Source organism: Chenopodium quinoa, unplaced genomic scaffold, assembly GCF_001683475.1.
Source record: "Chenopodium quinoa cultivar QQ74 unplaced genomic scaffold, ASM168347v1, whole genome shotgun sequence".
NCBI classification, from domain to species: domain Eukaryota; kingdom Viridiplantae; phylum Streptophyta; class Magnoliopsida; order Caryophyllales; family Amaranthaceae; genus Chenopodium; species Chenopodium quinoa.
In genome coordinates, this window is record NW_018744311.1 from 468120 (window position 1) to 491565 (window position 23446).

General features: G+C 33.9%; 3 protein-coding genes across 3 annotated transcripts; 1 reads left to right on the forward strand and 2 right to left on the reverse strand.

Moving 5' to 3' along the window:
* Positions 1–579: 579 nt before the first annotated feature.
* Positions 580–4982, reverse strand: LOC110695926 (receptor-like kinase TMK4). The gene is made up of 2 exons (XM_021873160.1): positions 2526–4982; positions 580–1504 (listed from the first exon to the last, which is right to left on the reverse strand). Exons 1-2 carry the CDS (start codon positions 4768–4770, stop codon positions 990–992), a joined length of 2760 nt encoding a protein of 919 aa, XP_021728852.1. The 5' UTR covers positions 4771–4982; the 3' UTR covers positions 580–989.
* Positions 4983–10931: 5949 nt separating this feature from the next.
* LOC110696190 lies at positions 10932–11748 on the forward strand. Its single transcript, XM_021873476.1, has 2 exons — positions 10932–11355; positions 11504–11748. The coding sequence occupies exons 1-2, from the start codon at positions 11254–11256 to the stop codon at positions 11579–11581; spliced, it is 180 nt and encodes a 59-aa protein (XP_021729168.1). The 5' UTR covers positions 10932–11253; the 3' UTR covers positions 11582–11748.
* Positions 11749–12375: 627 nt separating this feature from the next.
* On the reverse strand, positions 12376–19164 carry LOC110695927 (DNA (cytosine-5)-methyltransferase CMT3-like). Its single transcript, XM_021873161.1, has 20 exons — positions 18841–19164; positions 18719–18747; positions 18410–18515; positions 17578–17685; positions 17351–17470; positions 17155–17254; positions 16859–17076; positions 16707–16772; positions 16320–16577; positions 15610–15668; positions 15472–15538; positions 15059–15388; positions 14281–14349; positions 14072–14158; positions 13871–13958; positions 13632–13744; positions 13450–13554; positions 13143–13186; positions 12878–13051; positions 12376–12795 (listed from the first exon to the last, which is right to left on the reverse strand). The coding sequence occupies exons 1-20, from the start codon at positions 19162–19164 to the stop codon at positions 12621–12623; spliced, it is 2640 nt and encodes an 879-aa protein (XP_021728853.1). The 3' UTR covers positions 12376–12620.
* Between the last annotated feature and the right edge of the window lie 4282 nt (positions 19165–23446).

Sequence of the window (23446 nt, forward strand, 5' to 3'; positions counted from 1 at the left end):
TTAAGAAAGAATTTGAGAAAATTGCCACAAAGTGACATGTGCATAAACTACAAAAGCCACCTACGTTGAAAGCTGACTATCAAAATCTAGCATGTTACCAAGTCCTAATCCTTTCCTACCACCCCTTATCATCCGCCTTTACATATGCTCTCTCTTTAGTCTATTTTCTTTCTTCAAGACCAACAAGTTAAACAAACTTTCCAGCTTTAACCTACTAAAAACATACGAGTAATTACAATAATAAGATGGATTTCAGAATTTACAAAAGTAGCATAAAATCCTTTTTCCAGCTTATGTCCAACTCATATCTAATACTTCCCCCTTCAATTATGCATTCACAGTTTTTGCCCTGTTATAACTGTCTTCTGTAGAATTAATGAGAATCATCAACATACATTCAAAATTAGGTAATCGCGGATATAATATAGAGAAAATCATAGACAACGTTATCGTAAATAATACTCGTACAAGTAACAATATACTGTACTTGGTATAAATTAATTAAATGATCGTTGGATTGACTACGTTTATTGAGTCTTTGACTAGCGATTAATACGAAATATGGGCAAAAAAAAATCATATAAAATTTGAACAATAATAAGAATGAAAGAATATGATACAAAATGAAGTTGGATGTACTGACTGACTTTACTTTTGCTGTGTCACTAAACACCATAACCCATGCCCCCCCATGTTCATGTTTACATGTTGAACATATACTATCAATTTTCCATACCAAACCCATGTGTGGTTTTACATTCTTTAACCACCACTATTTTCAACTAAAAAACAACTACCCACCCCTAAAAAAATGTTGTTAGCTCACATGATCTGAATGGGAAATTAGAAACCAAAAATAAGAAAGAATGACACCAATAAGTACAATTTCACTGACTCTTGCAATCTTGTGAGCCGCGAGGTTGAAAGCCGGAGTTACCTTCAGTTTTTTAGCTCTGATGAGAATTTTCTGTTCAGGTTTTTAGTATTGATCATCGACAGTCCATTGAGTCGAATGAGTCTGCAAACCCTGAGGGTTTGGATGGAATGCTGCCCTGTGTCCTGCTGAATGACATATCGCTGACCATTGTTGAAGTACCCTCGTTGGCTTGCCATCTTTGCAAAGCTTGGGGCAGACTCATGTGTAGGTCAATGCCATAGGAATCGTCTTCCTCTTGGCTTGAAGGTTTCCACTGCTCAACAAGTGGGCCCAACACGTTTACGGCATGTCCCATGTCGGGTCTCTGATGTGGTTCACGGGCTGTGCAATGGCCTGCCAGCTCAGCAATCCTACAAATGCTCTCAAAGGTTTCATCATCGGGGTCAAGGATGGCATCAATTGACTTTCGGATGTTGTCCTTGTTGATCAAAATTCTGCGGAACCATGTCACCAAATGAGATCTCTCATCTGGCATTGTCTCATCAAGGGCTTTTCTACCAGTGATAAGCTCCATCAATATAACACCAAATGCATAGACATCAATTTTGGTGGTCACTCTCCCAGTAACTGTTGGAGAAATAAGAGCACAACATGTTAGCATTTATTTCAGAACATAGATGGGTCTACTAAAATGCCCAAACATCAAGTCGACAATCACTTCAATGTAAGCTAATTATGTTCGAAAACCTATCAAGCCTATACTTTCAAACTCTGTTGAAAAAGATAGATGATCAGAAATTACATCATGGGGGTCCTCAAATTGAACTTTTAGGAAACTGGTATTAAAGCATGACCACTAGTAGTATGACTATACAAGAACATACTTAGACTAATAGAGTATTACACACAAGGCACGAAGGCAGTCACTGTAGAGTAATCAAGTTAAGCTGTTCCAACAATCCTACACTGCATCATATGAACTTCACCTTAATGCATTCCAAACATTTTTAACATCTCTAAGCACATTTGCAATCAAATAAAGTAGAGTGCAGCCATGTAGATTCAAATGTAACAGGCATCTGCCAGCGAGAACTCAGGTCTAGAGCTCTAGACCATTACGAGATAGCGCTAAGATAACTTGGAAGCCAACTAATACAATGAACGCCACCCCCAAAACCATAATTTAAATTATTAGGCCCTTGTCATTTAAGACAATAAGTGAGGGACACACTCGAGCACGTGTTCTTAAAACACACAGCAAATACAAGTATGTGAATAGATCTGTACATCTGCTAACCAGCACTGTGCATTATTTCTTTCTTGTAAATGGATTGGATATGAGTCTAACTGGGGTCAAAATGAAGTTTTACCCCTTCAGTAACAAATAATATATTCTGATAGACCTTTGTTCTGGAATTGCAATAACCATATACTTCTCCACAATAAGAAAGAAAGAACGAACAAAAAAAGATTCACAGTTCAAATGTTCAATGAGCCACTGTGATTTATTCACAAATTTCAAGGCACAGGTAAATGTGTGCAGCTTATCATCATATAAGTTTTAATGAACTTTTGTTGATTAGCAAATGTACCAAAAATGTGCAGTATCATTATAAGAACAAACAAGAAAATATGAACAGATGCTTACCAGCATATTCAGGTGCAAGGTAGCCGAATGTTCCGGCTAATCGGGTCTCCACTGAATATTTTCCATCAGGAGCATTCTTTACCAAACCAAAATCTGCAACCTTGGCCCTCATGTCATCTCCCAGCAAGATATTAGAAGGTTTCAAATCTCTGTGAATGAAACTTGTTTGCGCCAAACTATGTAGATACTCGACTCCTCTGGCCACATCCAAAGCTATGGAGACTCTCTGCTTCCAGGTAAGAGGGGGATATCCAAGCTCTTGCCACTCAAACAAATGTTGTCCCAGATGCCCTTGCGACATGTACTCATATACCAAAAGCCTTTCATGCCCATTGGTGCAGAAACCTAAAAGGGCAACTAAATGCCTGTGCCTAACTTTTGTAAGGACTGCAATTTCAGCTTGAAACTCACTCATCCCTTTGGTGCCCATAGCTGTAGCTTCCATCCTCTTAACGGCAATCTTAGTCCCATCATGGAGCTCCCCTTTGTAAACAACCCCAAATCCTCCACGTCCCAGTATATTATCCTCACTAAAATTGTTTGTAACTTGTCGAAGGACTTGGATTGAGATGGCAACATTCCCGCCTTCAAACACAGGGAAATCACCATGATCACCACTGCTCTGGCTCTGCAACTCACTTGGAACACCAGCATAACCATTTGTTGTCCCCACTACACTGGTCTTTACCATCTCATTATTCCCAGCTTCAGGATTCTGAACCTTCCCAAACTTCCTGTGCTTCTTCTTCATATAGCACTTGTACAACACAAACATCACAACTACAACAAAAACAAGAACCGCAATCACCACACCCACCACCATACCAGCAGAAACTGATGAACCCTTTGATCCCCCATCCGAGCCAGAAGAGGAGCTTCCCCCAGAACCCGGAGAACCAGGTGGAGCAACATCCTTCACAATATTCTTATTCCCAGAAGTGAGCAAATTCACCCCGGGACTAAAACTCGGAACTTTCCCACTAATGTCATTATTTGTCAAATCAATCTTCTTAAGCTTGGGCAAGGAAGCTAAAGAAGCAGGGATAGTGCCAGTCAGATTATTATTACTCAAATTCAATTCCGTCAACGATGTCAAATTCGCAAATGCCGGGGAAATGGTACCCGAAAACCCTTGTTTCGCAAAATTAACAGAAACTACATGGTGGCTCGAATCACAGGTCACAAAAATCCAGCTATTACAAGCATCATTACCAGTCCAAGCATCAGCTAACTTAATTGGATATCCTAAAGCCCCAGCAATATGAAGCAAAGCAGTAACCTGAGGATCACAATCCCCAGAAACATTCCTACAAAAATGATTATTACCCAACTCTACTACTTTAACAGTCTTAGGAAAATCAGGAAGAGGCCCTTGAATGTTATTGTTATTAATAGTAAAATTCTCCAATTTAGGCAAACTAACAATTGAAGGTGGAAGAATCCCAGTAAACTTATTATCCCTAAGTTGAAGATCAAATATCTCAGTACAAGCAGATAAATCAGGAATTGAACCAGTAAATGAATTAGCATGAAGCCATACCTGAGCTAACTGGGTCATACCCGAAACAACATCAATCGGACCCGTTAACAACCCACCAACCTGATTATTAACCCAGAAATTCTGAATAGCAGACCCGTTTAACGAACCGGGTAAAGACCCACTCAAATTATTATAGCTCAATCTCAAATTCTGCAATCCGGAAAACGACCCGAATACATCTGGAATCGGGCCTTCCATATTTGCATTATTAACATAGAAACTCCCCAAACTTGGAGAATCAGTGAGCTCGGAAGGAAATTGCCATGGCGCAAGGTCTTCATTAAAAGAGAGGGAAAGAGTTTGAAGTGAACTCAACCCAGAAAACGCACCAGATGGAATTGAAGTAAAATTGTTATTATCAAGAAAAACAGTTTGAAGAAGAGAGAGATTAGCTAAAGAAGGCAAAGGGCCGATGAATCCATTGTTTTGAAGAGAAAGAGTGGTGAGTTGAGAGAGGGTATTAATGGAAGAAGGAAGTGTAATTTTCAGAGATAGAGAAGCAAGATTAATGGAGGTAACCCTGTTGCCATTATCACAGTTTACACCCTTCCATTTGCAGAAATCTGTAGCAGAGTCCCACCCAGAAGGAGGAGATGATCCGAAGGCTTTCAAGAAGTCATCCATGGCGGATTTGTCATCGGCAGAGGAGAGAGAAAGAAGGAGGAAGAAGAAGATGAAGAGGGTAGTTGTGGTTGTTTTCGCCATTGAAGGGGCGCAAAAATGGAGGAGAGAGAAAGTGAGAAGAGAGAGAAAATGGGGGTAATGTTGGTATTAATGGTGGGGTTTTAGGGGGTGTGAACTGTGAAGGAAGAAAGGAAAGTGAGTTGGAATTTGGATTTTTAGGGTGGACAGCTCTTTGAATGATAGAAGACGCGTAATTAAAGAAAAATTAAAGAAATTTTGTTTAATTATTTTGTGTTTCTAAAAATTTGGGATTCCTTTAATTAGAAGTTGTTGGAATTGAGTCAGTGAGGGTATCTTCAATTCTTCATTTGCATCTACCATTACTCCATGAGTTTTATTTACCACGATGTCGAGAATTTTTTATCGTCGAAAAGGTTGAAGGCGGAAATTTTAATATCAGTTTTTTTAAAATTAAGATTTGTTTACCTGATATATTCTTTATGAAATGGATGTTGATAAATAAGAACTTTGTTCATCTCTGGAAATTATGTGGGTGAATTGAATGTCAATCGAGATATTTGCTCTAGGGTTCTAGCAATACTAGAGCCTATACAAATTCTTAACATTTAATTGCAAAAATAAAACACTTTATGCGATGATAAGTTTTAAGAAAATTAAGAGATTATTGACATGTGTCTCGTAGTGTAAGATAAGACATAGATATAAAGAAATGGACTTATTATAAATGTTTCTAAAGTAAAATGGTTAAAGATGTTAAAATGCATAAAATTAAAATAAAAATGTAGAAATACACTTTTAAACCTATAGAGCAAAATAATCATTCTCTAAATTTATACCGCTGAAGATTCTCATAATTAAGAGATACTTTAAAATCTATACATCAATATAGTCACTGAGTTCTTTTTTGATTGGTAATACATTTAATGAGGTTATAAAGATCAAGGAGTACCAATTGAATTTATGCTTGTATCTTTAAACAATAATACACCACTTATATTTATGTGAATATTATCCATATTTGCCTTTTGGGGATTGCACAAATGAAAAAAAAAAAAAAGGCATATTAAGCAGTACTTTAAAAAAAAAGTTGGGCATAATATTATGATAGGTTCAAAACTCATTGCAAGATATATAAAAAGGGTAGGCTATGAAAAACAAACAAAATGGTCCCAATTCCAACTCTCATATTCAAAATTTTGTAATTTAGACAGCTTATTTGAGTTATAAATCAATTTCACAAGGTAGAGACTAAGAATGCCTTTTCATGCATTTGGGTATAAATAAGAAAATGAAAAAAAAGATGTACAATATTTTGATAAAAGAATATTGTTAATATTATAAATTAATAAATACCTTATTTTGACATAATCAGATAGTGTCTTAATAATTTATTACCTGGATTTAAGAATTATGAGAATTACTCCAATGAAATTAGGGTCATATTTTTATTTCTAAACTTACCTTTTTGTGTTATGCAATAACTTATTCATTGGATATAAAGTACGGATTATTATTTACTACCAATTATTCAAAATTAACAATTTAACATATCATTTTCATTTCTATCCAATATCCATAATTTACTCTTTCAAGGAAATAAATTATTTGGACAAATCCTAGACATATGTGGGTCAAATTAGTCCAAGAACGAAGTTCATGGGCTCGGTTGGGAATACTGTGGGGCCCATACTATAAAATGGGATTTTTCACAAATTTGAGTTCGAAGACAATGACTAAATAATAAAACATGGCGTAATTGGTGTAATTATATTTGTTTTAGAATTTATTCAAATAAAAAAATAATTGTTTTAGAATTGTTAATCCAAAAAAAAAAAAGAGGGTGTTTGAAAGAGACAGTTGTTTATTTTTGCTTATTGCTCCAAATCCAGCGATTGATGACATTAATTGAATGATTAGATTCAACGCTAAAGAATTATCCCCATCCAACTCAATTATTCTTTCCTTTATTTCTGGATAACAGGAATACAACTTTTTCTAATTGTTCCATCAACTGCTCCTATCATTTGTCCACTTGAAAAATCATATCCGATATAGCTCATTTGCAAACAGGTATTATGACATTTTTGTAAATAGTAATGTCGACTTTTAATTTATTTATCTTATTTTTAAGTACTTCTCTCTCATTAAGTACATACAAAGTATGTAAGATACTTTAATGATGTAATGGTATTATAAAACATTTTATTTGTACATACAATTATTTTTTAAATGGTACAAATCACGATATGCTAACGTGAGATATAATAGTACCTATGAGGCAAATAATACTTTAATGGTAAACCTTATAAGTTATAATGTTGTAATGTTACACAAAAAAGGTGCCATGCATTTTAAATTTAACTCGTAAAACTCTCATAAAATGACCTAGCCTAATATATTTTCCAGTATCCTTTCAAAATGCCTTATACACGAACTTATTTAGCTTTTATACACTATCAACTATAAATAACGAAACTATCATGCTCATTGATTAGCTTTCTCGTGTAAAACACGATGTAATGCAAAATTCTGTTAGCATGATAAACCATTTTCCACCCTTCGATGTCATGTATGGTCCTCGTGTCCCCTTGTTGTTTTTGTAACAATGAAAAAAGAAAAGCACATGCCCATATCATATGAATTAATCTACCTTTATACACAAAATTATTGTAACTGGACTATAAATCATTTGATAACAACTTTATAGGACCCATGCACCCATCAACCAATTATCACATCACATAACATTTGATATTTGATAATGATACCTCTTTCGCTCAAATTAAATACTAGTAATAAAAATAAGTTCAATTTGTATCGTATTTAGTTTTTGGGTTATATATGTTACCGTGTCACGAATAGCAAAGAATACATACTATGGAGGATAATTTTACAAGAAAAACTCTAATGTTAAGTTTTACGCTGCCAAAAAAATAAATAATGTTTTAACAATTACAAGAATTTTTTATCGTTTATCTACTCTTTAATCCTTTTTTTTTTTGAAGGGACTACACTTTAATCCCTTCATCCTGCGGAACAGCGTAATCTCCCATTATGTATAAATTTCTTAGATTTTTGTTATTTATAAATTGACGAAGAAAGTTTTTTTTTTTTTTTTTGAAGGGACTACTCTTTAATCCCTTCATCCTGCGTAACAGCGTAATCTCTCATTATGTATAAATTTCTTAGATTTTTGTTATTTATAAATCGAAGAAGAAAGTAAAACTTTGAAAGCTCGTAGTATTTAGTAACTAACATTGAAGTTAGAGTACATGAAGTATTTGTATTAGGCACTCATAGTCCATGTTTTGAAGAAAAAAGGATATAAAATGGGCCACGGCCCAACTTTTAGAAGTTAGTACAAGTACAGTAGCAGAACAATTAGTTGAAGGTCCAAATGGCAGCTAATTTTTCTTCTTCTTTCATAGAATTATTATGTGAAAATGTATCACAATTCATAGCATACATGGAAGTATTAACAAGAACAATTCACATAAATATGATTGAAGTATATAACCAACCTTCCGTCCAAAAAGAAAATGTATGATCAACCCTAAAATCGAATATCCTTAATACATTGCTCCATTGCTGGATATCTACTATGTAGCTAAGGTTAGATACCTGATGGTTAATATGCATCTTTAAATACTAATAGCCTAATAGTATTATGTAGCACAGCATAGACATTAGACATTATGGCTTAAAATTCATCACATCTAATTCAAAAACAGTAATACCCTTCCGTAATATAGAAGAACATGGTAAATAATACTATTAGATGACAACATTGGATACACGAGATTTGGCCCTTAAATAGTCGGAGGTTGTAATAAAGACTACTTTTGAACAAAAATTTGGACTGTTTTTCAACTGTATTATTGCACAATCCAATCAATTTTGGGTGTGTATTGAAGAACCATCAACAATTCAAAATGTCAAAGTACAAGCTACTAGCCCAAGATCACTAATGATTCATCTCAACCAATTAATATTTATACTTCTCTCCTTTTCTCCATTTTAGATAAATTACAAATAATTTCAGTCTCAGGGACCAACTGCTATTATCTGAAGGAAACCACAGTATCTGAAAGTCCGTGATCTGATTTTGGCTATTTGCCAAAGGTTTAACCATATAAAATTCTAAATTTTCCGTGTTAGTGAGTCAAATATTCGAAAACTTGCAAACAAAAAGGGACTGAGCGAGTAACATTAACTAATCTAGTATTATTCAAACCAGTACATAATACAAAGCACATAATATCAAGGCCCTGAAGTTCACTGATGCATGCTTACACAATTGGCCTTTGTAACAAAACACAGCACTTCAACTTTATAATACTGAAACTAAATTCCCTCAAAGCGAAATTGGAAGAACATTACAGTAATGTCTCACCAACAAATTCACCAAATATATATGGAGCAGAACAATGTTGAAATGTTGAGTTCTAAAATCATCAGCTAACCAGCATAAGACTCCTGCGCTGAATATTTCCGTTATTATATACTAAGTACTGACCTTGTCACGAACCATCCCTATGATATAATGCTTTGCAAGGAAGGCTGATATGAGATCAGAACAAAAATAATGACCAAAACAACTGCAACACCCCATGGTGAACCACCAGCTCGATGAATGTCACCCGGGTTGGACCCTGGCAAGAGGAAGCTTAGGCAGCTCGAGGATGGCATTGTCGAAAGCCAGTGGACTGTAATAATAATGAGAAGAGGAGAGATCATCAGCAAACGCTGCAACAGCTCTGCTGCTGTAACCATCACTGCATCATAGATTATATAACCAAATAAACCACATAACAAAAACATAAATGTCATTAGTACCCAATTCTCTGATGCTCCCATGTTTGATCTTAGGGAAAAAGCCATTGTTTCTTATCCTTCTTTTTTTTGGTGGAGTAGAAAATGTAGCTTAGGATAAAAAGTATAGTAGTACCTCTTCAATTTGTGATGGGATACATCTCAACTTTTTAAGCAAAAATAGTGACTTGTATGGCTGGTTTTTTTGTACAAATGATTCCATTTTCTGGATTGTTCTCTGACTAGGTAAAAAAAACAAATATAGTGGAGATTTATTTAGCAACTTAGTACAAATTTATGCATGCATTTCTAATAAAAACAAAGAAAACGCCATGTGACATGCAGTATTATAGACCCAAAAAAAGAACTTCAGAATGCAATAAGGAGATTTAAGGGTGACTATGTGACACTCCGTCAAAAGCGGAATAAGCATGGTTCATATGAAAAAAAGATGAGGTGAAATATCACAATTATTTGTACCCGAGTGGTCGTTCTTTTACTAAAATGTCCCTTATCGAAACTTATTGTCCCTTCTCTAAGCTAGTCCGAAAGAACAAGCTTTAACACTTTACCAACTAAATGAACTAGCTTAAAACACTTCATCATATCATCCAATTTGCTGACTACAGTTTCATTCTTAATTGGCCCACCAAAAAAAAAAATTGGCCCATCACTGAACTTATAGAAGCTTATTTAGTCGCACTTGAATTTATTAATTCTTTGATGATTAATGAGCTAATGATCTACAAGTAGCTGATGTAGGGAGAGATTAGCAGGCAATGAGAACAGAACTAGCATCATGATCATGATTAGTTCAAGCAGTGGCTCTCTTGCACCTTTATTCTAGATTAAGAATCTCATTTATTTACAGGTACTAATATACTTCACAGTATATTTCGAGTGATTTAGCATTGATAAAAAACACTAGATATCAAAGCTTTACCCAAGCATATCCACCTAGGAATAAGAGTGATGTAACATTATTTGACATGATAAACAAACTATAATTATCTAATCATGATACATTATTCCCCTTGTGAATGTCAAATTAAAATTACTACAAGCTGATAGCAGAGCAGAAAACGAAAAGAGTCAAAACTTGTAACTATCATGATAAACAAATCATTGACAAATTCTATCACATATATCATCATATATCTAGCTCTTTAGGTACACCCAACGTTTTTTTAAAGCACCACATTCTATAGGCGTGTGTACAAAAAGCGTATTTTTTCCCATATTGTTTTGAAAACTCATATAACATCATAAATAACATATTGCTTATCTCAAATGTAGTATCTAGTGTCTAATTTAGGCAAATAACATTTTCAATGCAGGTATGCAACTACCTTTTTTTTTCAAGTATGCAATTACTTTCAATTAAGTTAAAGCTCCTAATCATGAAAGATGAAACTGTGTGTGGTATTAGAAACAAGAGATCAAGAAATAATTTAACAGATTTTTCTACGAGGCATTTCATCAAACATGTACCGTGCAACTGTGCAAGTTTAATTAAACCTTTAAGATACCACCAGTCCACCATTACGAAAGTTTCAACCTTTAAAACCAAAATTAAAAATTTAATATAACAAGAAACTTAGGAAAGTGAAAATCAGGGATTTTTGAAATGACCAAAAAACCACCTCATAAAAAAGAGGCAAACAATTTAAATTCCTAATTTGATAAAACAAAAACCCTAAATCCCACTTATTCTTGCAAATCAGAGAGAAAATGGAAGTGGGTGCCAATAGAGAGAACGAGAAGCAGAAGAAGACTGAAAAACCTCCTTATGTCGTTGCCAAAGATGATACCAAGCCTGTTCTTCAAGACCCTGTAAAAAATTTCTCTCTCTGTCTCTCTCTTTTTCTTTCTTTAATGCAATGTAGTTGGGATTTGATCTCGGGTTTTAGATACCACCCTCGAGACTTTATAAAAATATGTTACGTGCCTAACATCTTATTCTTGTAATTGTAATTTGTAGTTATGGAGTTCGGACCCAACTCAAGCAGAACAAGCAGTGCTGCGGTTGCCACCATTTCCCTTCAGATCAAAATCTTAGCTCAATTTGAGATGTTATGGTGAAATTCATCCATCTGTAAGAGCTTTTTCAAGATTTTTTTACATTTTTTGTAATGGTTCTTTTGTTGGTTTTTGAACTAATGTACAACTGTGCAAGAGTATTGCAATATTCATAATAATTGATTGAGTGGAGTTTATGTGCTGATATACCTATGATTATTTTATAAAATTCTTAACAGTCAGAGAGGAAAATGTTATCATATGTTATTCTGCTAGTCTGCTACTGATACCTGGCTTGTTTGATGTATGTTTTGTCCTAATTAATTGAACTTATAACATGACTTCCTCCGTCCCAAAGTAATTGCATCAACAGCACAAACATTGGAGTAGATACATACTACCTCTGTTTCTTATTACGTGCAACAAAATTTTATGTCTCACAAATAATACCCATTTGTTGCACATGATAGGAAACGGAGGTAGTATAAATAACATAGAGATATTGTAGGCTTTGAAACTTAAGGATAGAACCAGTAGTATTAGACATCAACTTAATTACTGTTTAACAAATTAATTGCAATTTTACATTATATAGAGTAAAATTCATCTCTTTTGCATACAAGGTATTACAAATTTCAACTAATAAGTTCATTCTTACAAAAAAACTTACTTCAATTTTAGACTAAATCCAAAATTCCAAAGATCTCACACTACTTGTGACAGTCTATTGACCAAATTGGTATTAAGATTTAGCCAAATACTTAAAACACTCAGCTATTCCATCCTACACTTAAGGTAGGTTTCTCATTTTCGCTATATTAATATACCAATATATTACCAAATACGTTTATCAAACCATGTTGCAAACACGATAATTCAACTACAACCAGTTAATTGCTGAATTCTTATTACTGTTAAGTCTAATTATCAGTAGTGCCAGGATGAATCAATGGCTTTGATTATTGTAGCATCTAGTACAAGCCAATAAATGAATTGTACACTACACATAACTTACGATTTCTAATGTGACCCAAATAATCAGAGTTCACTATATAACACTAGTACATATGATACAATGATCAGGAGTTGTCTTCAACAATTGGAGAAGCTGCCCTGTCATGGATATTTGGAAACTTGGGTGGCAAAGTCATCACAGGCCCATCCAAAGAACCCTCGCTTGCCATTGCTAATGCCAGAGAATAACCTAATGCACGAGCCACAGGAACTGCCACTGCATTACCAACTTGAATATACCTAAAACAAAAACAATGCGAGTATATATTAATGTGGGCATAAAATCAATACAACCAAAACAAGATCTAAACAAGATTTGTACCTATCTTTAACCCCGCCTTTCAATTGATAATAATCTGGAAAACCTTGTAGTCGAGCATTTTCTCTTATGGTCAGTACTCTGTCTTGTACAGGATGGAGCACAGCCTGGTTATGGGGTTCTGCCCTTGTAACTACAGTAGGAACTGTCTCATCCCACCATAGCCTTGCAAATGGCCTAGTAATTCCAAGATAAAAATATTACACTAAAATTTAAGAAAAATATATATGTTTATTGTATATCGAATTACCCAATAAAGTTCACTTACTTGGAAGATGTTCCCCCAACAAAGGTCATAGCATAATCTGGCACCTGTTAGCAAGCAATAAAATCAAAATGCTTTTCAACAAATTAGTGATGTGATGAAGATAACAAGTAAACTGTGATTCCACAGATAAAGGTGATGATAGTGGAGAAGATCAACACTATAAAATTTACTTTAGTTAATGTGTTATTTGTTTACTCTTGCAATAGTCCATGATACTAATCATAGTATTGCCAAGGCACAAAGGCAGATTATCTAGTATAAGGTTTATGCAGTCTTGGTGCTAAATAAATAAGGGATCAAAGCTTACCAAGGGTTTCTTCGAGGGTAAATATTCCCTCTCAACATCAGGATCCCATTCTACCTTGTTATCAGAACGAACACGCACTCCTGGTAGATCTCGAAAGTTTGCTCCCTGAGCAAAAAGACACTTATTAAGTCCAACACCAAAGTGGAAAAGAAGCAAGTAGTCAAGTAAAATATGATGATTACCTTTTTCTTAGGAATCCGACAAACCCTCTGGTAATCATCAACATTCAAGTTAAGGGGCCGGTGGTCATAGAGTTTGGATATAAACTCTGAGCCATCTCTAGAACCAAGCATAGCTGCAACATAAGAGGGACATGATCTCAAAAAGTGAGGGTAAACAGATTTCCCTACAACACACGGTTACAGCAATGGTCCAAAAATAGACAAGACCGTCAAAAAGAACTAAAAACTCAGATAATTACCATCCTTTGTCATCCTAATGAAGCGTTGAAACTCTGTTTTTGGAGAACAGCTATATGGTATCTCATCTCGACTCTCAGAATTGGTTACCTGCATTGCCATGACAAAGACATAAAGACCACAAAATTGACAATTTGGTACGTAAAAAGTAGAATAAACCACCACAGAAACCTGATATACTCAGAGAACTCTCAATCACATACCTCAGGCATATCAGAGATAGCATCGCCAAGAAAAAGTTTGTTCTCTAATTGAACAGTATGTCCCTCATTATAAGCGACTGTATTTATCTACAATATAAATCAGACATTGTCAGTCTTTCGATACTATATTGTGTGAATCAGATTTGTCAGTCTATCGAGACTATATAGTGTGAATCAGATAAATAGGGAACAATGATTCAATTTCATACCTCAAACTCAGTTGGAATAACACCTCTCAGCACAAGGTCATGTGTTGGTAATGGATATTGTGGCAATTTCTGCATAGAACAAATAGATTAGCTATTAAATATAACATGAATTAAACAAGCAGCAATGGCTAGACCAGGAAAGAAACACTTATGAGCTTTATAACATTATGACATAAACAACTTATTTACATTATTTGGTGGAACGAAATCAAGTTCAAATCAAGCTATCTATCAATAAAACAGAACCTAATTCCAAGTTTAGAGAGTTAACTTCTACGGAAATTAATGCAAAAGATTTTTAAAAAACAAACAAAAATCCCAACTGATATATCCCATGCACAAGTAATTATATAAAGAGCTCAAGCTAAAGTTCCATAAAGTCCAAGTAAATAAGAGATAAGAACCCAACGTCTATATATAGTATTTAATACCCAAAAAAAAGAAAAGGTTTACCATATGGTTACCCCATTCTTCAGTGTATAAAGAGCCAAAAAAGGAGAAGAAAAAGAGAAAAACAATCCATGGCTAGTTTAATGCAGATTACAACATGAATCATTCATATACGGGAAGTTGGGAACCATATCCCTTGATTGACTTTTGAGTTATATAAACATTCCTTTCATACCAAGCACAAGCTAAATGATTCAGCTATTAGTATGCAAGGAGCTCAGGGTTTAAAGATATAATGATATTGTATGATGTGGTATGCATGTTAACTAAAGCATAGATACTACACATGCAACCTAAGTAACTAAACAATAAACCATTAAAATCTTACCTCTGAAGGCTGAGCACCCCATATAAAAACACGCATACGAAACTGGGGTAGTCCATAAGCACCAGCTGCCATCATTCCCATTCGTGCTTGATAATTCATATCAACTAACCTCCCAAGAGCATATCTACCCAAAAAACCCTTAGAGAACTTAACCAAGTCAACAACATTCTCCATCAGTGCATATTTCGGCTTCAAATAGTTTACAACATCCATGTAAACAACAAGCTGTTCGTTTTTAGGGTCAGCAAGTGGATTTTCAGCGTTTCTAAACCGATTGAATCCGCTTATGCCTTGGCATGGAGGTCCGCCACATACAACATCAACATCACCCTATAAAACATTATAAATGAGTAATAGCAAGTCCTGATCTTAAGAATGGACTGCAGCAGCTGATAAAGACCCATTCAGCTTACCGGGAAAGGCAGAAGTTTTTCAGTGTATCCCTTCTTCACAAAATCTCCAATCTTCTCACGACAATTACTGGTTCAAGAAATCTTTTAGAAATGATCTACATCTGAAACTACAATTGCAAAGCAAATCAGATTTCTTACCTTAACCCCTCCAAAGGTTCCCAGGTGTCATCCTTCTCTCCGTATCCCTTCCAACGGACCTATTGATTTTGGGAAGGAAATTAAATCATGAGCTTATAGCACAACAGCAAGAGCCAAAATTGGGAAATTCACACTGAACTTAAAACCAAGTTTTCCTATCCATAGGTGCAACATGCATCATCAATTAACTAGCTTCCTTACTGTTTTTGAATTTTCTACAAGCATAATTCACTTATTTATTAGAAATGGTTGCTCCTAGAATTATTAATCCAATTTCACCTAGGATGCTTACATATATGGTAAAGATTTTGTGAATAGCAGCATATACATGTATATATATCATCAGAAGAAAGATTGCTTAAAGCCATTATAATTGACAATCATAATTGCCAAGGTAGATCTAAAATTAACTAATTAATGACTTAATGTATTATACTATTGTAGTAATGTTTTACATTTACTTGAAGATATTAACAATACAAGAATAATAATACTAGTACGTAATAAAGACTATTTAAAATATATATGGAAAAAAAAAAAGGGGGGAGGATAAGGAAACTACATGCAAGCCCTTGTATTCCGAATTCAAAATGCCCAAGACAGCTAATACTACCCAACCACAAATTATGTGTGATCACTGCAAATTTAAATGCATGCCCTTTAGCTACGTTGAAAAAAAAAATCTACTTGTTATTTCAAGCATACAATACCTTGAAGTAAAGCCCCGGTTTGTCACAGTCTTTGGGATCACCGTAACAAATCCCAAGAACTTTTTCAACTTCAAATACTTCTTCATCATCCAGATTATCATCTTCATTGGCATCATCCTCAGCATTGTCATCGTCCTCCTCAACCATTGAATCAATTATTTTATGTGTGGTTTCACTTTGAATCAAGCCAAAGGATGCACATATCTTTGGCCACTCTTTAAGCAAGGTCAAAAAGTCACCAACAGACTCATTTCGCACCTGTGTTTAAAGAGCACATGATTTATTAAAAGAGTGTTTAAGACCAGTAGGCTACAACTCTACAGTCTGGAAACAATAACAGCAGCAACAACCACAATTATAATCATAAATAATTATAGCATGCATTACATTGGTTTCCGGATGATTGAGCGCTAGACTCTGACATGCAAATTGATTGACATCAACAGCCCACCTCTGTACAAACAAAAAAGCCATTAGCAATTTAGCAGCCTGCAGACTGCATATCACAATAAAAACATCAAATCAAAAGATCCACTGACCGTTACAAGGTTAGACCCATGCAAGTTAGCACCCAGGCACAAACCAGTAGACATTGCACCACACCCACAGTAGAGATCTAATACAGTTATTTCTGAATTGCGTGACTCATTCCCTTGAGTAGGCTCATCAGAATCAGACTTCGCATCACCAACTGCTCCATTAACCTCCATATCACTTGAAATAGTAGATTGTGATTCACTTCCAGGACTAGCAGTTTCTGTATGGAAGTAAGGGTCAGATTCTTAAGTGTGTCCAGGCTAGCATTTCACAAAAACATTAAAGCTCGTTGACATACCAGCTGGTGGTATTATATATGTGGAGTATGGTAGCAAGTACTTCATATCATAATAATAATCACATTCTGGGATTGCTGACAATTTTGAATCAACATCTAACTGCCATCAAGTTAAAGCAGATTTTTAGAAATGTTTCCAAAAGGCTAGTAATAAAACTCATGTTTCATTAAAGAAAGGATCATTCAGGAAACTTACATTGGGAGTAACCCTGACAATGTTAATTTTTTCAAGCAGGCAGTCCAATGGATTATCATCCATGATTTCCGAAGCAAACACACGCTTTGCCTCCCTTAGAGTAATACTCCCTTTCATAACCTACACATTGTAAAATAAAGGCAATACAGAATTAATGAGAAGCTTTATGATAATACAGGTAAGCATGCCTGCATAAGCATTAGAGAAATTTGAGTCTTTACACTTACCGTGTCTACTGATCTGTAATACCATTGTGCCCTGAAATATGGCAAGCCATCAACCCCCTCGAACATTTCAAGAATCTTACAAATGTATGGTGGTTTACCATCTTCAGACTGAACACAAAATTCAATAGTTTAGCTAGGTTACAGAGATAGCTTTAAACCGAATCCAGCAGTTTTTCACTAAATTTAAGGCTTGATGAGTAACAAATTTGCAAACAGCTTTCCATATATATGGTTAATCCTAATCAAAGGATTCAATTTACTTGGATAATAATGCTTGCTCTCTTATATAGCGTTGTTGCTCCATAAGAGATTTTGAACACTCGTGTTACATAATTAATAATAAACCATTAAACACGTCTTTTGATCAATAACATTAAATACTAAGCAACAAATTTAACATCATGTAGTCGTTTAGACTCTTGAAAATTATTGGTTTCCAAGTCAAATTTACCTATATACTAATGCTTGCTCCCTTATTTAGAGCTTTTGCTCACACAAGATTATAAGTGTTAACAACCAAAAATTCATAGTAATCAACCATAGAGCATACATAATCTTTCAAGCAATAACATTGAATACTTAACATCAGATTTAATAATGTGTACACTCTTCAAAATCATGACACTTAAATTGTACACTCATTTAATCATAAATCACAAGCAACACACTAAGATTTTCAAGTAAAACCAAACCTTTGCCATAGTCTCATTAAAATCATCCATCATCCAAATTATACATATTACATACTACCATAAACCCTTCATTTTTACACACCTTACATGCTTAACAACACCGAATTACACTAAACAAGGACAAGAAATTAGGGCCTAACCTGAACATGAGCGTTATCATTCAACTCAAAGATCTTAAAACCATCAACCTCAGCCTTCAAGTAATGACACTTTGCTCGAATTAACTCATCATCGTCATCATCAGAACTGCAATTAATTACAATAAATCATTTAAAAACTTCAATTGTTTTCGTCATTTTCACCCAAATTAACACAGATACACAACAACATAAACAACAAAATCACTCAAATTGATAAACAACAGCAGCAAACAAACAACAATCAACAAAATCATCCAAACTAACACTGACAAAAAACAACGACAAAATCGGTAAAAAAAATTATCTTACGTTTTCGATTTCTTTGCTCCTTGTTCCACCTGATCATCAAAAAAACACAACAAACAATTAAAAAAATATAATCAAGGAAAATCAACCATAAATCTGGAGAATTACAGCAAATTAAAAAAAACCTTAGCAGAATAACGATGAGGCCAACGAAGCTTGGCTTCATCGGCGGGAACAGGATCTCCGAGGAATCTACAATCCAACTCCTCATTCTTAACCAATTTCCGAGAATTTTTCCGGCCAGAATTCGTCGGAGATTCAACCATCTCTTCAACCCCCGCTTCCACCTCTTCATCTACAGGAATGCTAGCCTCAGAACTCTCAGTTTTGACATTGTTAACAACCTCTTCTACCTTCTCAACCACCTCCACCTTCTGCTTCTTCGAACAAGCCGAAGCAGACGAAGGAGAAGAAGCAGGCTTCTTCTTGGCTGACTTACGCTTCGGCATTGTTGATTGATGAGAGAGAAAGTGAGGAGAGAGAAACTGAGGAAAGAGAGAGAGGTGGCGGCGAAGAGAAAAGGAGAAGAATTGAAAGAGAAGGGTTTATAATATTATATGGAGTAGGAGAGAGAGTGAACGGATTGAAGCGGGAAATTGTCGGAAAATTTGGAATAGTGAAATAAAAAAGGGGGAAATACAAAACCAAAATGAAATAAATGAATAAAATAATGAAAGAGATCGGGGATTATGGGTGTGCGGGTTTTTCAAGGGGAAATATTTCGGTTATTGAAGGCGGGGAAGTTTGAATTTTGAACCGTTGCTTAGCTTCAATCACTTTAGCTTCCTGCTTGCTGCTGCTCTATGGAGTTCTGGGATTAGGTATGGGCTAGTGCTAAAGGCGTTCGTCGCGGAACCATTAGATCTTCATAAAGGCATACTTTTAACTCTTCAAAAGGGTATCCAACTATCCACGACATTCAAATTTAAGGCGATGATTTACTAGTTATCAAGGCAATTATGGGTGAATGACATTTCCATAGACAAATCCAAATTAAAATATCATTGAAGTCACGCGTATCCTTTTGTCAAAGTTCAATAACTGAACTGCCAGTCACGTGTTCAAGGAAATAAATCGTGCAGCGGGTTGAATATCTAATGTAGGACATTCTGTAGTAGTAGATTCCATGGTAATCAACTAATCAATTATTATACTTGTTTAGGTCTAGCTTTTAATCTTCAAACTGCCACGTTAGGAGTTTCCCTCGTGAGGAGAGTATCCTAATATTCTTTCTTCTTACATTCAATAGTTACGGGTCGTTATGTGCCTTATATGGATATTGTCGTATAAGATGACATTAATTATAAATTGTATATTACTTGTATACTGTATATCTTTAGCTTATACTCCGTAAATAGTTGTGAATTTTTCACTATATAAAAAATGAACCATAACTTTTCCCCTTTCTCCTAAACCTTAACCTCCGTTGTTAATTTTTAAGGGGATTCCATTGAAACTTATTAGTGGAATGCCCCAACCTAAGTCTTTTTTTTTTCTTTTTGTTTATTTTTAGCTTATAATAATGGTTTCTTTGCTCGAGAGGAATCTGTCTCCCTCGAAAGAAGAGTATTTCTCCTTCAAAAGACGAATGTTTCTCGAGCTCTTTCGAAAGACAAGATGTTCTCTACACTACGATTGATATTGCTTACTCAGATTCATGATACAAAATTATCACAAGAATTTTCTTCCTCCAAGAATTACGAAACGACGACAGATCCACTCAGATAGCTATATTGTATGAGACAACGAATCAAGAATATGTTGAATTGTTATATATATGTATTTGGATTCTCAATCTTTCGCTGATTAATCCTTGTTTGATTTTGTTAAATTTATTTTCTTTGTCGTTGATACCAATTCTAAATGTCATTTGACTTTTTTCAATAGAAATTGGAGTTCTTTAAGAAAGAAAAAATTATAAGATATTATCTTTATTCCAAAATAATATTCGGCACATTTGTCAATATAGTATTTTTGACCTTAAATATAAATAATTAAATATAAATAACAAAATTTTTGATTTAATAAAAGCAATATATTTATACGAAGTACTTAAATGGATATAGTGAATAAAGTTACAATATATGTGCTTCATCTTTAGAATTATCTTTGTAAAATAGAAGCAGTGGATCATGAGTTTTCTACATTGTTGTATCTACCATCTTCTAGTCATGTCTTTCCCTCACCATCTTCAACTATATATACTTATATTACGCATTCAATCGCATACATACACACACATAAGAAGTCACACCCAAATAAACCTTGCTATATAGCAGTCTTCTTTGTAATCCAACAACCATTCATCTTTCACTTTGGGAAATTAAATTACAGTAAAGAAAATCAATAGATTAGCAAATCAAAAGATTGATTTTTAAAAACAATTAAATCACATCATTATTCTTCACTAATAATTCACTAATCACTACTCCAGAGTAAACGACAAATATATATACCTAAATAATAATTCATCAATAAATCAATTTTGTTTAAAACCTAAATTCCAAAAAATGAAAAAAAAAATCTAAATAATTGTCAAAGAAAATGCAATAATCATCATAATAATCTAACCAGGTTAATAATTACAACTAAAACCTTACTCATTGAGAAAGTTAATAAACAATTAACTACATTAGTAATTATATATATATATATATTTTTGAAACCACATTAGTAATTATATTTTGATTTATGAACTAAATTAATTTTCCAATACATTCACATCGTAGCTACATTTTAGGTACAAACTAGTTTTTGGCCCGTACGATATCCCGGGTCATTGCTTGTATTTTGATTATAGTAATTTTGTTTAAAATTTTTTTGCCAATTTGATTAAATATTAGAGGGAGGCAACTAAAAAATTCTATGATGGGAATATTTGATACCCATTAATAGTTACAAAATTTCAATGGGGAATCAAAGTTGAAATTAAAAAAAAAATTGAATTTATGTTTGCTTATTAATTGAAATAATATAATAATATATTGAGTAGTTAATACAAAATTGCAAAATAAAAAGTGTTACGTCAATTAGAAAGCTATAATGTGTAGTTTTAATCCATTTTATTAAGAACAATAAGTATTAAGAGCCATAGTTCGATGGTAAATGTCTTAAATTTAATGGTTCAAATTCTAACTCAATCATAAATTTGCATTATTACATTGATTTTTAATATTTAGTATAGATGAAAAGGTTGAGGAAGTAAAATTGGAGGGTTGTGAGACAAATGCAAATGTCTCACAATTATTAAAATAACATAAAAGTAAAAAAAGAAGAGAGATAGGAAGAGTGAAATAGGTGGTGTGGGCTCCACTAAAACTTTTTAGAAATGGTTTCACGTGCAAAAACGACAAAAAAAAAGGAACCACAACTACTAAAAGTATATTTTGTATCACTGAGGATTTTTATAAGTACCACTAAAACCGCACTAAGTACTACTGAGAGTGTATCTTGTACCACTGAGCTGTAATAGTATTATTTGACAGCCTAATTAGACATTTGAACCTTTTTTAAATACCACTAAAATTATATTTTGTACCACTGAGAGTGTATTTTGTACCGCTGAATCTAAAATGACAAAAGTTAATTCCCGCATGAAATGACCGATCTACCCTTACGAGACACTTCTAAATCTCTCTCAACCCTCCATTTAGATAACCCCTGAATAGGCCTTCATGTCACTGCTTATACACTTCTAAATCTCTCTCAACCCTCCATTTAGATAACCCCTGAATAGGCCTTCATGTCACTGCTTATGTGGCGCCAAATACATTAAATGAAGGGTGACATGTGACGATACCATGTTATTTCTTTGAGTTTTTAAAATATTATAGATAGATTGATCATTCCGATATTCTACAAACAAGATTTATGCGGTCAAAAATGGTGGAAAATTCTAATACTTTTTTCATATACATCTTAATTATGGCTTATATTTACATGTTGAATAATTGTATTGTATTTAATCCAACCAGTGTGGATTTGTTCATTTACAACTAATTCCATGCAAGTAATTGATTGTAAAAAAATAAATAATAATTTTACATTTTAAAATATTTATATATTTTGTGTTGACATGTACTTGTATTTTTTATTTTTATTTTTTAAAAAAAAGTATGAAAGGAATTTAAAAAATTAAAAGGAAAATAATAATAAATTAATATGAATATGAATAAGGTTAAAATTCTCTACTTTGAATGTATTATTTTTAAGTCATCAAAACTCCCAGTTAAATACATTTTGTTTGTTAAAAATATAATGAAACAAAATAGTTAAAAATGGAAGATTACAATTTAATAATGATTATAAATAGTTTAAAAGTCCTAAGCGATCTTTCGCACACCACACTTAGGCCTACATTATCATCTCTACACAATGTTGACCATTGCAATCTTTCATTTAGGGTTTGTTATCTTCGGCTTATTTTCATTTTAGCTCCAATTATTCAAGTTCAGTTCAGTTCCTAATTTCATTCGCTCATAAAATATTCAGTTCAGTTCAACTAAGCTTCAATCTGTTCAGTTCCTAATTTTCTTCTCTCATTTCAATTCAGTTTAGTTCAGTTCCTAATTTCCTTCTCTCATAAAATATTTAGTTTAGTTCAGTTCTTAATTTCCTTCTATCAAAAAATATTCAATTCAGTTCAGTTCAAATCCAATCAATTCAATTCAGTTTAGCTCATTTTAGTAAATCAAAACAGACCCTTAATGATAAAATAGAATAATCTCCTTT